Source organism: Chaetomium fimeti, assembly GCF_033439085.1.
Source record: "Chaetomium fimeti strain CBS 168.71 chromosome Unknown B0H64scaffold_10, whole genome shotgun sequence".
NCBI classification, from domain to species: Eukaryota; Fungi; Ascomycota; class Sordariomycetes; order Sordariales; family Chaetomiaceae; genus Chaetomium; species Chaetomium fimeti.
In genome coordinates, this window is record NW_026944338.1 from 252,966 (window position 1) to 266,708 (window position 13,743).

Consider the following 13,743-nt stretch of genomic DNA (forward strand, 5'->3'; position numbering starts at 1 on the left):
GAGAGGTCCAAGGCACTGACAACGGGGGACCGCCAAGGGCAATGAAGCGCAACTTCGGGGACATCTGAGGGCCACCGGACTGCCTTGAAACGATGCCATGAAGGCGGGAGAGCACCGCGGGTGACTAAACACCGCGGCCTTGGTACTAATGCATCTTCACTTGCTTGTCATTCCCCACGTTGATGTTGCTGTTATTCTCAGACGAGGCAATACATGAGACACGGGCAACCCTCACCTTAAACAAAAGTTTTGAAGAGCACTGACGAACAGTATCATCAGGATCGGATCCAACATCTGGCTGCAAGGCTGCTCAATGCCATGCGCCCGTAAGGTTCGGATCGGAATAAAACCGCACACGACCAGCCACCCTTCACCAAGAACATCAGAGACGATTAGAGTTCCATCCGAGCGAAATGCGAATCAAGGACGACACGCCTGAACATTGACTGGCTTTTCCGCTGATTGGATCATGCCGGAACAGCCAAACCAGTCTCATTTCCTCGCCCATGAGTGGCCCAACCCCACCCGTGTGGTCGTATCTCGAGACGCCGCTTGACAGAGACGAGAAGGAAACAAAGATGGAACCTTTCGCAGAGGTGGGACGACCTCGATGGAATGGTTTATCAGGTACGTTTCCTTGCCGCGCGTTGCCTTGGCTTCGTCCGTCCGGGGGGAAGTGGGCTCTCTGGGGGGATTCTCTGGGGGGATTCTCTGGGGGCATTCTGTGCGCAATGGACCTTCGGGTCTGATCAGGCCCGTGGCCGTGCGGAGTGATGGCCTCGTAGCTGTTTAGTGCGATGTGCCATCCGACTGATTGGGCTTTTGCTTATTGCGCATCCTCGTTCGCGGGGGGTCGGTTCCTGATCCCGTGTCGACGGGTGACGGGCCGGCCGGGCGGCGAAGTCGGCCTCTGCAACCTCCACGTGGTGCCGCCTGGGAACCTGGTCTTGAACGTGGCCAGAGCCAGTGCAGAGACGCAATCTCCACTGGACCTTTGGTGGTCCTGCTCAACCGAACCTGAACAGCCCGTTCGGGTTCGTTGTCGAGGTGAGTTCCCCGTGTAACTTGGTGGTGCACTATTACTCACGTACGTTAGCCGCGACTAATCTTACATCGACTGTCCGAGGTCTCTCATAGAGCTGCGTCAAAACGGATCATGTTGCGAGACACTCGGGCACATCGACGGCAGCATGAGTGTCATCGGGGTGGGTAAACCGTCGGGGTGGGCAGTCGCGAGGTTACGGGGAGGCTGCTGGATAGTACTCTGTCATGGGTTGAATTAGCAAGCCGCTAGTGGCGGGCATTGGGTTGGATGTGATGCCGAGTAGGGGCAACGCCGCGTCAGGTTAACATGTCCGCCCCTGTGGTCCATCTCAAATTGTAGTGGCTATTATGAATAAACGTCACCGACATATTCCCCGCCTAGTAGCTGTGTCATTGAAGACCTGGATTCAGGTCAAACAATATTATTCCTAAGAAATGGTTCCAAGGCCTGCGGCCCTTGAGCTCGATGTGAAGTCTCTAATTTCCTTCCCCATCAACCATTCCCATACCGGGAATCTTCTGGAGCCCTAATCAATATGTTAGCCTTTACCCCATCATTTTCATGAACAAAAGTTAAACTTACAGCCGTCGACTGGCTCGGCAATGTTCTGAGGAATGGTGCACCGCATCGCCTCCTCGGAAGTCTGCGTTCGGAGTTCCTTGCAAACAGCATTGCCGCAGCGGGCGTCAAGAGCCCGTTGGAGTGAGTCGCCCTTCCAGCCAAACATGTAGTCACCGTGTTGTGTGTACCCGACACTACAGAGCTCCCGTCAGCAACCTATCGCTTCTCGGCCAGTGATCAGCCTTCGGGGATTCGGGAACTTACGAATCATCAGTGCTCCACACAAACGGCTGTGAGCCATCCTCGGGCCAGAGAGACTCGTCGTTGAACTCGGTGGTCTATCCGTGTCAGTCAACTGTTGACAAGCAACGGATACGGAACAGATACGTACATCCCACATGACCTCGTACATGAGTTGAGGCAACCGAACAGGGTGGCTCTCGGGGCAGGGCCCAGTCGACTCGAAGCTCCCAACCTCCGGATAGGCAACATGGCTCTTGTGATCTGGGCTGTCGATGTTCTTGCCGTCCCAGCAGGTGGGGAAGGTCACGGTCGTGCGGATACCGCCCTCGCAGAACCCCTCGGGCAGCGTCTGCGAGTCCGTTCCAGTGCACGGCGCGCCGCCGCGGTCGTAGCCGGATCCCAGGCAGCGGTGGCACAGCTGCTTCTGCATGCCCTCGCGTTCGCGCAGGCCGGCGTCGCCGACCAGCATGCGGAAACCGGGCTTGAAAGCGGTCACGGACGTTTTGCCATCGTAGTGCGGGATGTAGTACACTGTCACTCCTCCCTTTTGTTGTCAGGAGAGGGTCAGCTATTCCATGTCTTATCCTGTTCGGCTTCGGAGGTCATGAGGGGCGGAGAGAGAAAGAGCATGGTTGTATCATACATCGGCACGGAGGCCCACGTTGGGGAACTGGCGCACGCGCTTGTAGGTGCCGTTGCGGGCGCGGAAGTACAGAATGGCCGTCCAATAGTTGGAGAAATCTTCCGAGAAAGTGCAGCTAGTACAGGTGGACTGCTCGACGAGGTCATGTGTCTCCGGGTCCATGCTGACGTTGAACGAGTTGCCTCCCACCACCTGATGAACATGGGGGGATTGAGCCTGCCCCGGGTTCACCAGCGGGTCCATGCGTCCTACGACGAGCTGCGAGCAGCTGAATCGGATCATTTGCTGAGCCGCAGCTCCTTGCGCAAGGAGCGCGAGAGGGAGCGTGCTAAACTTCATCTTGGTGAGTTGTCGAATCCGAGCACTGAGGGTGAAGTGACTAGAGAGAAAGGGGTAGTGAAGGGTACGAGGTACGATAAACGAACTGGAACCGGGAACCGAGTTCATGCCCCCTGAAACTAAGAGACAGGTGCCTCCAAGCCCTAAATACGCCAGCGTTCCATCCCGGTCAGGGTAAAGGAACCCGATGCCGTCCCATGGTATGCCGAGAGTTTAATCTTTTGCACGTGGAGCCTAGATTGGAATTCCTTGGAGTCGGCAGTTCTAGTCCTTCTAGAAACCAGACCGGCTGCAGGCGTTCGTGGGATTGGTAATACCCGGTCAATAACAACCCCTCTCCAGCACATAGCCAGACGGGATCGGCTACGCAGGCAATCTGGCAGAATGAGGCTAAAGAGTAATATTATCTTGGTCTTTTCCATGGCCAGTCTCGACCCCTCTATGTCTGGTTATTAGATTTAGATTCGGCCCTCGGCCAGCTCTTGTTGCCTTCGTGACCCATCGAATTCATCTGTCCACGATGCGCAACAATCTCGTATCAATCGCCTTGGCCACGGCCGCCACCCTGTGCCTCCCATTCGGAGTCAACGCCGCACGGCCGTGTGGCGGCGCCGATGGGGGAAGTTTCCAGTATCGTTTGGGTGACGTGCGATACGATGGCCCCGACCCGAGCAAGAACAATGACCTCGCTACCATTGCGGCCAGCCTTCAGAGCAATACCCAGACGCCTTTGTATGAGTGTGTTGGGCAGTGGCCAGAAGCGTGGGCCGGGTGGTACCAAGGCGGGAGCAACCTGATATGGGCAGACTGCATCTGGACCGGTGCCGGGACAGGGCAAGACGATACCGTGTCGTTTGCGGTTGACTGGGAGAACAAAACCATGTACCTGGCTCATACGTTTGCCTGCTCCGACCAAGAAGGGTAAGGTTCACCTTTACCGCCATACCCATACCCGTCTCTTCCTCCTTATTGTGCCGGGCTAATTCCGCCAAATAGGTCTCAGGGGCTAGCCACCGGGTCCATCACTCTCGATGTCAACTGTACAACGACAGACGAGAGTAGCTACTGCGTCCCGAAGAGCACAGAGTCGGGGACTCGCCCAAACCTCAACATCGCGACGGTGCTAGTCCCTGGTTCCGAGACCACGGAGCCAACGTGTGCCGAGACATCGAAGGAATATCAGTCGTGGAAGGTCGAGCAATGGCAACGCAGTTTCACGATGGAACCGGGGGCGTCACCGACTGACCCGAACCTGAGCTCAGACACGGGCCCATCTTTTACCCTCAAGAGCTCGGCCAACGGTAACACATTCAACTGCTCACCTTCAGAAGCGGAGGATGGCAGCTTTGTGGGTAGCTGCACGTCAGATGCAACCACCACCACGGCAGACTTCCACTTCGATCCGCTGCTGAACATGCTTGAAATTTCGGAACACTGGGCGTGCGATGGCTCGTGAGTAACTTGCCAGGACCTATCTATGCATCTGGCCGTTAGCTAACAAGCGATGATCTCCCACTAGACCGCCGCTCGATGTTGTTGGTGTGGGTTACGTGCAGGCAGCGTGCGAGAGAGTTTTCAACAGCGACGAGTTCGTTTGCACGTCAGCGCCCGTTTGGATTGGCACAGGTGTTGTGTAGACGTTTGGGGAAACCAGGTTTCACAGGGAGCGCCTTTTTAAAGGTGCAGGCGTGGTTGATGAAACGGACACAACAGGTACAGACTTCAGCGCTGTCTCCTTGGGTAGCTTGGGACTTGAAGGGGTAACAACGAAACTAGAATTGAGAAATAAGTGTTACTCTCGAGGATGGAGATCAACGAGACAATACACGTCCGCTTAGTGTTGCATTGCCTAGGTACGGAAAGTTACAAGTCACCTGTGCTCATCTAGATGAATTCTTACCTCTAGTTTCGTGCCACCTTGATATCCGTTGCACCTCAGATATCTCCCCCAAGCACCCGTTAACGATTGCATTTATATATCAATCTTTGCCCCTGGATTCTCTGCAATTATGCTTCTTCTTAAGTCTCACATTCAGACTTTTCTAGAACAAAAGCTTTATCAGTCGATGGATATCTACAAAACCCGTTTCAAATCTCAATCTAATAACAAAACAAGCGCCGGCACGCCATACCCAAAACAGCATCATTATACGCCTGTTCCCCCAATATATGCATCAGACACGCCGCACCGAATAGTTTGTCGACTTGTCTTCATTGCCGCAGCTGCCCCTTCAATATTTTCTTTATCCGGCGTGAGTCTGCAGCACACTGGCGTCTCGCGCGGGCCGATGAGACTCCTTTCCCCCGTGGCGGGGGTTGTTTCCCGCAGATTCGCCGTGTCGATGCCTCCCCCTTTCCTCACCGTGGTCACCGTGGCGCGTTCCACGGCGTCGTCGGTATCGGTGTTGAAGAGGCGTGGAATTCTGTCGTTTCTGGTCACCACGGCTTCCCTCCCCCTCCTGACCATCAGCGTCGGCAACGTCGAGGTCCGCATTTCCTTCACCGCCTTCCGCCGACCCTTGCCTAGTCCCCAAGACCCTCGGTTGGCCCAGCTTGGGTGCCTTGTCCGTCAACCCAAGCCCCGACATGAACCAGCCGAACCATCCCGGGGTCGGTGGGGCGAAATGGCCGATGTCCTGAACATAGCATTTCTGGTCCTCGGGCAGGTTGAGCCAGACGAAGTGTGTGTTGCTGTTGATGCGGCCCTCCATCACGAAGTCCCCAATCTCCTCTGGGATTTTGAGCGCCTCGAGGATCAAGATGGGCTGGTACGCCGGGATCAGGAGATGCAGCCTGGTTGGACGGATGGGCCGACCGTCTTCCCGCGCTCGGCGTTCCTTCTTTTCGATGTGTCGCCTCGCCGCGAGCATGAAGACAAAGGCTGTGTCGATCTGGTTCGTGTAGCCGCAAAATCCCGGTCCTATCGGCTCCTTCTCCAAGAGGTGGTAGAATCCCGGATACCAGTCGTTGTCCGGATGGTACACGAAGAACCAGTGATCGCAGGCGGGGTCGAGGGAGGTTTGCGTGACTCTTTCTCGGATCATGCCGTGGACGTAGGGTGGAAAGTCCTTCTGTGCAATGAGGGCTGTCTGGGCGGCAAGGCTGGTGGCCATGTCCTTGAGGCGGGCGTCTATGAGCTGAAGGACCTTGATTCCCTGGTACGTCATGACGACGTTCGCACCGATCCCGGCGGCCGTCGCGATGAGGTTGAACTGGACGAAGATCTTTGCCGAGTCGGCCAATGACCCCCCCATCACCTGCATTGAAGGGACGAACTCTTTGGCCGTTGAAACCAAGCTCCTGACGTTGCTCGTCACAGTAGCGATATCGCCCAGCATCCCCTTACCGGCGTAGGCGCTCAGTCCAGCCTCAATTGTCTGGACGATTGGTTCCGCGTCTTTGACATACTTGGATGCAGCCTGGAATACCCTCTTCCTGATCTTCTTGTTGCCAGTAATCCATTTGAATGAGAAAGCCATGGCGGCTCTCAGACAGAGGATGGGGAACCAAAAGATGCCAGATAATAGGGAACAAGTCCCTTATCCCGGGGGCGAAGTGACGGCTTCCGAAGTGACGGTTTCGATGTTGGGGACTCGAAGTGCAGGACCAGCCTGAGATGCAGGAGGTTTCAATGTTACAGACTGAGCTGAACGGTCGAAGCGGTGAGTTTACAGATTAAGCTTGTTGCATTCTTTACAGTTTCCCAAGTGAATGTTTTTCTGTCATTTTGGGCCGTGGAAGCCTTACCTTACCGCGACACTCGATTGGATGCTGCATCTCTGGGAGTGGTTGGTGTTTGGGAGTGGAGTTGGTCGGGGTGAGGGGATGGTTCAGGCTTCCCCATTCGTGCTGCGTGGTGATTGTGGATTTGCTGCCAACAGGAGACTGCCCCCTGGCGGGGCCGTCTACGTGTACAAAGCATCAGCAGGGAAAAGAAAGCCCGCCCTGCATCAGAACCAGGGCCAACCATGTCCCACGCTCAGTCAACAACATCCGCCGTCACGATCCAGATGTCTCCTTAGCCCCCTCACCCTCCACCCACATACACGCCCTCATACGTTCCACACGCACACTCTCTTTCTCTTATCATCTCGTTGATGTACACACACAATCGGTCCCGTGCTCAGACCATGTTCTGTCAGGGGGGTCACCGCCCCCAAAAGCACCAGCTGCCGGTCCCACAAAACGCCGAGGAAGCACGCAGTGTCAGCCAATAAATGCCGCCGCATTGCCGATGCCCAGCTGGACAGTTTCGGGTTTAGCCAGGGGCACATGTGTCGTTCAGGTTTGGCTCTCTCTTCAATGTCTTTACTCGGCATGTTGCGTTGAAGGTCCTGGCAACGTGAATGGGATCGAGGGTTTTAAATGGATTAGTCCTCGGGTCCCGACTTTCCAGTGCGGAACACAACAACATCCTACGCTACAATTTCCATCACCGAAGCTAGACCCTGCTGAAGTTGGGAGAGGGGACGAGACAAGGGCACCAGGGTGGAGATGGATCATAAAGCCGCCACTGACTTCTTTTAAGCCCGAAAACGCATCGCTGTTTATTAGGTTTTGAAACCCAAGCCTCCGACTTGGGGATTACAGTTTCTCCCTTTCCATGATACCCATCAATGTCTCAACATCATCCACCTCGCCCGGGAGCGCGACTGACGGGCCAGGCCGCGTATAAAAGCTTGTTTCGAACTCGGGCGGAAAGAATCCGGAATACTCCCAGTCAATGATGGCTTTGATCTTCAGGGAATTGGGATCCACAATGACATTGTTCGCGGAAAGGTCGTTGTGACAGAACACAAGACTATGCTCCTCCCGAGGACGCATCCTCCATGGCCGGCCGTCCGACTTTCTCATGATGCGGTGCGGAGGCAACACCTGCTCGCTTCATTAGCAACTTGCCCCAGTCCTTCGCGTGGCGTTCTTATCGGGGGATCTACCAGGCCACCAGGTCCACCCCAGGTGTTTGACGTCAATGTCTTCAGCGTTTCAATATGCTCCTGGAGTTCTTGGGTGACGATCTTCTGTTGTTCTTCATCGAGGTCGTTCATCCCAACCCCTTCGACGTACTCGGTGATAAGGCAGGCGGCCCCGTCGTCCTCAAAACAGGCATAAAACTTGGGCAAGGGGATGTCCGTCCTCTCGGCAAGGAACTTGAGACAGGCTCCTTCGTTGATGATCCGCTGTACGTTCAACCTCGGCACGTGCATGAAACCGTTATGTTCCTGCCATTCCGCCGGCCGCAAGCTTCGCTTGATCCATGTGTTCCCGCATCGATAGTACTTTCTTTCAGGCGTGATGCTCACGCAATATTGCTCGCGCTTGGCATTCAGCTCATGGTTGGTCGGGGGCGCCATCTTGTTGAGTGGGAAAGCCGAGAGGATAAATATTGGATCACGTCCAAGCCAAGCCGTCGTGTCTTGAGGAGGCGGGGGGAGGAGGAGGGGGGGGGGAGAGTGAGCAGAGAGGGTCGAGGTCACCTGACGATCGACCCCTGCACCTTGAATTATATGGTGGGCATTGTGTGAGTTGAGGGCGGCAAAAAAGACAACGAATGGGATGCTCTTGATGGTGGGGCGGAATGGACGGTGGGCGGTAACGCGCTTGACCGAAACAGACCGAGGCGACCTGCGGTAAGGCTAACTTACCTACACAGCAGGCAGAGTCAGGCTAGCAGCGGGTGGCCCGTAACGGGGGTCAAATCCAATGCTCGTGGGTTAAATCAGAAAGCCGTCGCGACACAGCCCCTGCGCAGCCGGCGCTCTATGCTGCCAACAGGATCTACATTTTGCCAGTTGTTGGCTAGGACAGCGTCATGAACCTCTTGACATCAATGCGGGAGACAACCTTGACCGTTGCAGTCGGCATGGGAGTGTGACACGCTTCTACAATGTGTTGCCTAAAGTCCGTTGCGTGCACTGTGTCGGTGACATGAGCAGCGTTTCCAGGCACACAAACTTCGAAGTTCTATAAGAAGGGACAACATTGCAACTTAAGGTACGTTCAAAACTTTAGTACACACCTCAACAGTCTCAAATCAAACACTCTTACACACCCGCCCAAACACATCGCTGCCCACACGTCCTGTCCCTTGAACCTCGCCCATTACCTCCTCCACCATGCCTTCTGAAGTCGTCAAGTGCGCCAAGTGCGGAACCAGCATCTCCAGCACCCAGGCATGCCCCTTTTGTTGAAGGGTATTCGTTTGCCAGGGGGGAAGGGTCTCTCATTGTATGTACACGCTCTATCCTCTAAATCCATCGACTAATCAGGTGCGTGGCAGTGTCTGATATTCTGAAAGTCGCGCTCTGGCCCTTGTTCTGCTATGGATGGGTGAGCGGGTTCAAGTTAGCGGCATGGAAGATATAGTGGGCAGGGTGAAGGAATTGGAATTGGCATAGTTTAGGGTGATTTCAATTTAACTTCTTTGCTTGGAAGATACTGACTTTATGGTTGGTGACCGCACGCCCGTTCGTGCTCCTTCACTCTGACATCAACCTAACCGCCACCCCCCCGGCCAACGTGACCTTAGGTAATAGATCGCAAGGTCTCCAGTATTTTTGTGTCAGCCTCAGCTGCAAAGATCATGCAACGCTGATAGGACTCGGAGCCGAGCGCGTAACTGGCAAGAAAAATGGGTGGAATGTTAACAGCGACTAGAGCCCAGGTAGCCATCGCCTTCTCGCCCGTGAGGTACTTGTGAAGGCGCCTTGTTAACGCCGCGAAAAGCAGGCGTAAAATAACGGCGATAAAAGGCAAGTAAGGGGTGCAGGGGACACGCGGCCGGATGAAAACCTCAAGTAGTATGTTGACCAGCACGCCGGAGAGAAAGCAGCACCAGAATGCGAGTCGACGCCGGAGAGGGGTGCAGCCGACGGTGGGGGGGGCCGGTGGCGCGTCGTCGTCTTTCTTTTGGACATCCATGGATTGTGGATTGGTTGTGGAATGTATGAGAGTATAAAAGTAAAGAAGATGAAGAAGTAAACCCAGGAGGGGGGATTTGGCTTACCCGCCAGGTAAATAGTTGATTAAAGGGGCTGTGTCGCTTGTCTATAGGATTGTGCGACTCTCACCACTGCCCCCTTGAGCCACCGAAATGAGTGGATGAGAGTTGCCACCGTCAGTCGCGACGGTTATCGGCAAACCAAGGACAGAAAGATCGACATGCTTGGGATTCTCACAGTCACACGAACAACCACACGAACATCCATTGTAAGCCTACCTTAACTAACCGGGTTGCAGCCCAGGCGGGAGACGACGATCCCAGACTCGAATAGGTATTTACAAGTAGACTAGGTACACAAAGCATACCTACGAGGCCACGTCATCACCCCTATGTAGGGCGAAAAAGAACCGAAGGCCAATGGCAGATGTCGACCTTCTCAGTCCCTGTCCGTCATATGGCGTACTATCAAAGGGAATGGGAATGAGTTTCGGGGGTAGTGAAGCAGGTCTTAGAAAAGTGCCTCAGCATGGCAGTGAAGTTTTTATATTCATCTGCGTTCAGGCCCAACATGAACCCGATTATACACTAGCGAAGTAACGTTATACAAGGAAAGGAATGCGGTGTGTTACATAGACCCGACTGGCGACCCCAACCCATTACCCAACCCAGCGCGTTCATCTCTCATATCAAACCCGGGGTGCCGCCGTCAACGTCCCAAAGCCCCCGAAATATCATGAACATCCCCCTCAACCAGTCCGCCCCCTTTACGCATCCACGCCAAACAGCGCGATGGAGTGGACAAACCCGTCGATGTTGTCCTCGTAGTCGGCCACATCCACCCCGTCAACAGTCACCATGTTCTTGGTGCCGACCGTGTTGAGGTTGTAAACCCGCAGGTCGCACTCGCCCTCGACGCTGAAGATGCGCTGCTGGCAGGTGGCGCCCTCGCCGATCTGGCTGCAATTGACGTCGTAGTTGTCGAAGAAGCTGTACAGGCCGGCGCCGTAGACGACCAGGCCCGTGCTGTCGACCACGCGCAGGCCCCAGCCGGACTCGCCCGCCGCCAGCTCCGGGTCGTGGTACGCCTTTTCGGCGGGGAAGGGCAGCCGCGCGTCCGGGTTCGGCTGGTAGTAGGCCGTTTCCGTCTGGATCTGGCCCATGAAGACGTCGGTCGCGCCCACGAACTGGTACTCGTAGAACTGGTGGTGCTCGACGCTGGTGCCGACCAGCCACAGCGGGCCCGGGCTGCCGTCGACGAGCAGGCCGCGGCCCGCGTAGACGGTGATCTGCTGGTTGTCGGCGCCCTCCTCGATGTCGTGGTCGGCGACCCAGATCCAGCAGTTCTCCATGTAGAGGGCCGTCGCGGTGCGGGTGACGTGCATGCTCATGAAGGCGGCCACGCACTCCGCGGCGACGTCGGCCTCGCCCGTGACGGGCGCGTCGGGCGTCTTGGCGCACTCGGCCAGCTGGAGCTCCGACCCGGCGAAGCCGCCGATGCGCGTGTGCACGTCCCAGAGCCCGGACGGCGCCGAAGGCGCCGACGCCAGGTTGTACTCGATCAGGACGGCCCCCGCCTGGGCGCCGCGCGTCGACACGATGGTGTTGGACCACTCGACGCGGCCCGTGTCGCCCGCGGCGCCGACCCGGACGACGGCCCTGGGGGCGGCCGCCGAGGCGAAGGCCGGGCCGGACGAGAGGAGCACGGGGAAGGCCTCGCCGAAGATGCGGGACCCGGCGGGGATGCGCAGCGTGTCGGTCACGAGGTACATGCCCGCGTCGAGGAAGACGATCTTGTCGTCGGCGGCGGCCGAGGCGAAGAGGGCGTTGAGGGCGTCGGTGTCGTCGGTCGTGGCGTCGCCCTTGGCCCCGGCGGCACGGGCGCTGACGAACTCGGTCAGGGGCACGTTCTCGTACTGCGGCTTGGAGCGCTCGTAAAAGGCGGTCCCTGCCACGAGGGATGCCGGCCGCTTGCTGGGCTTGATAGGGCCCTCGAAGAAGGTCGGGCCCGAGGAGGCCGTGTACTCGTTGCCGCGGCCCCAGGCCTCGATGACGGTCGTACCGGCGGAGCCGGCGAGCTCGGTGCCCGAGGGCCCGCGGATGGCGGTCGGCACGTTGTCCAGCCGCAGGTTCTCAAAGATGAAGTTGTTGGCCACGGCCGGGCCGGTAGCGTTGGCGCTGCCGTACGCGATTCCCACCGGCGTGTTCTTGATCTCGCTGTCGAGGATGGTGACGGACCCGACGTTGAGGTTCCCCTGGTCGGCGGCGGTGAAGTCGAAGCCGACCTCGCAGTTGTTGATGCTCACGCCCTTGTAGGTCCAGCCCCACGACCACAGCTGCTGGATGGCCGTCTTGGCGTTGTGGACGGTGATGTTGCGCATGGTGAACTGCTGGTTGCCGATGGACATGGCCTGGGCGCCGCCGAAGAAGACGAGGTCGCCCATGTAACCGCCGGAACCCTCCTCGACGAAGAGGCCCTGGTGCAGGTTGCCCTTGGCCTCGGACGACCGGAAGACGATGTTGGACAGGGACGTCGCCTGCGAGCTGGGCCAGTGAATGCCCGAGATCAGCGTCTCGGGAGAGACGTCCGAGATGTCGATGACGAGGTTGGCAACCTGGCGCCAGAACACGTTGGTGGCGCCCCACGACAGGCCGCTGTCCCCGTACTGGTTGGTGTCGAGGAGCCAGCGGCCGGTGAAGTCGGGGGTGGCCTTGAGAACGGGCAAGCATCCGGGGTTGCCGACCAGCTGGGTGTAGTAAAAGTCGATGATGGGAGAGGACACCATGTAGGTACCGGGCGGGAAGTAGACGAGGCCCGGCGTCTTGGTGCTGCCGGTGCAGCCGGGGCCGCAGCGTTTCCCCTCGCTGATGGCCCGGTTGATGGCGTCGGTGTCGTCCGAGACGCCGTCGCCCTTGGCGCCGTAGTCCTTGACGTTGCGGAAGACATCGTAGTCTGGGCCGCCGAACGGAGCCACGCCCTGGTGCTTGATCTTTTCGAGCCAGAAGTCGGTGCAGGCAGGAATGCCGGCGCTGCTGGTGGCTGTGCTGCGGATACTGGACGAGAGGGATGGCGAGCTGGACGGGGTGGATGAGCTCGGAGCTGGAGACCCGGACCCGGGAGACGAGGAACACGGCGGAGGCGGGCTCGGGGACGGGCAGGACGTCAGGGTCTGACTGACCACGACGGTGACGCCCTGGTGGTCACCATCCGCGTTCGCATTGGCCGCGATGCCCGACACCAGGGCCGAGACGGCAAGGAGTGACTGAAGCGAGAGACGATGCATCTTGGAAAGGTAGGTCAGTATTACCTAACTACCGAGATGCCGAGCGATGCTGATGGTTCAAACGAATGACTGCGATGCGGCAAACTCTGATCGCATCGTGGACCGATCGAGATCACTGTCAGGGCTGGCCCGAGGGGGTCCTCTTTCAGGAAAAGAGGGCAAAGGGATCGACACGTTTAAAGAGCGCCTCTCTGCGCCTCCCCGGATCGATCCCCCCCTCGGCCTGGTCGATCGTGAGGAGTGCCGGGTGCGAGCCTATGCCAAGCTGCTGGGGCACACACGATCCATGCAAAATAACAAAATCCCCATGTCCCCCGTGCGTCCGGTGCTGGGCCGTGAGCCGTGATGCGGTCTCGGCCGGCGTTGCTCGGACACTTTCCCACTTCAAGGGCATGCTAATTGGTTGGGATGCACCGGGGGGGACGGTGGTAGTTTGCCAAGAGCTGCAGGAACGGCATGCCCTTTACCTGAACGGTCACTGGCGTCCCTGGCTCGCCTGTGAGGGTGCATCCAAATTTGGGGTGCGCAAGCCACCCCCCCCTGAAGAAGCAACGACAACGGCATGGGACCTCATTTCGCACCCCACCACGGATGCGTCCCGCGCCGCGCGAACTCTCAAGCATCAGTCAGCTCAGCGTCGGATTCCTGCCGTGGGGATGCGAACCAACCGGGCAGGACCAAACAGGAG

At 57.5% G+C, this 13,743-nt stretch overlaps 5 protein-coding genes across 5 annotated transcripts; 1 reads left to right on the top strand and 4 right to left on the bottom strand.

Annotated features, from left to right (window-relative positions):
• Window positions 1-1,521: 1,521 nt before the first annotated feature.
• On the bottom strand, window positions 1,522-2,774 carry B0H64DRAFT_330884 (uncharacterized protein; the record flags this gene model as incomplete). The annotated part of the gene is made up of 5 exons (XM_062800964.1): window positions 1,522-1,571; window positions 1,628-1,800; window positions 1,871-1,944; window positions 1,998-2,393; window positions 2,493-2,774. The coding sequence occupies 5 exons, from the start codon at window positions 2,772-2,774 to the stop codon at window positions 1,522-1,524; spliced, it is 975 nt and encodes a 324-aa protein (XP_062654689.1).
• Window positions 2,775-3,351: 577 nt separating this feature from the next.
• On the top strand, window positions 3,352-4,607 carry B0H64DRAFT_427232 (uncharacterized protein; the record flags this gene model as incomplete). Its single annotated transcript, XM_062805772.1, has 3 exons — window positions 3,352-3,752; window positions 3,828-4,283; window positions 4,351-4,607. The coding sequence occupies 3 exons, from the start codon at window positions 3,352-3,354 to the stop codon at window positions 4,466-4,468; spliced, it is 975 nt and encodes a 324-aa protein (XP_062654690.1). The 3' UTR covers window positions 4,469-4,607.
• A 231-nt stretch (window positions 4,608-4,838) lies between these two features.
• On the bottom strand, window positions 4,839-6,649 carry B0H64DRAFT_367211 (uncharacterized protein). Its single transcript, XM_062801938.1, has 2 exons — window positions 6,579-6,649; window positions 4,839-6,477 (listed from the first exon to the last, which is right to left on the bottom strand). The coding sequence occupies exon 2, from the start codon at window positions 6,308-6,310 to the stop codon at window positions 5,075-5,077; it is 1,236 nt and encodes a 411-aa protein (XP_062654691.1). The 5' UTR covers window positions 6,311-6,477; window positions 6,579-6,649; the 3' UTR covers window positions 4,839-5,074.
• A 445-nt stretch (window positions 6,650-7,094) lies between these two features.
• B0H64DRAFT_410010 (kinase-like domain-containing protein) lies at window positions 7,095-8,266 on the bottom strand. Its single transcript, XM_062804763.1, has 3 exons — window positions 7,770-8,266; window positions 7,360-7,707; window positions 7,095-7,116 (listed from the first exon to the last, which is right to left on the bottom strand). The coding sequence occupies exons 1-2, from the start codon at window positions 8,183-8,185 to the stop codon at window positions 7,416-7,418; spliced, it is 708 nt and encodes a 235-aa protein (XP_062654692.1). The 5' UTR covers window positions 8,186-8,266; the 3' UTR covers window positions 7,095-7,116; window positions 7,360-7,415.
• Window positions 8,267-10,538: 2,272 nt separating this feature from the next.
• On the bottom strand, window positions 10,539-13,619 carry B0H64DRAFT_420487 (pectate lyase superfamily protein-domain-containing protein; the record flags this gene model as incomplete). The annotated part of the gene is made up of 3 exons (XM_062805462.1): window positions 10,539-13,079; window positions 13,354-13,450; window positions 13,480-13,619. 3 exons carry the CDS (start codon window positions 13,617-13,619, stop codon window positions 10,539-10,541), a joined length of 2,778 nt encoding a protein of 925 aa, XP_062654693.1.
• Window positions 13,620-13,743: the final 124 nt, after the last annotated feature.

What these genes read in the sequence shown, in the direction of transcription:
- B0H64DRAFT_367211 (XM_062801938.1), bottom strand. Translation starts at nt 6,310, where the DNA reads ATGGCTTTCTCATTCAAATGGATTACTGGCAACAAGAAGATCAGGAAG.
- B0H64DRAFT_410010 (XM_062804763.1), bottom strand. Translation starts at nt 8,185, where the DNA reads ATGGCGCCCCCGACCAACCATGAGCTGAATGCCAAGCGCGAGCAATAT. An exon ending in TGGGGTGGACCTGGTGGCCT is followed by an intron (nt 7,708 to 7,769) that starts GGTAGATCCCCC and finishes ATGAAGCGAGCA; the next exon opens with GGTGTTGCCTCCGCACCGCA.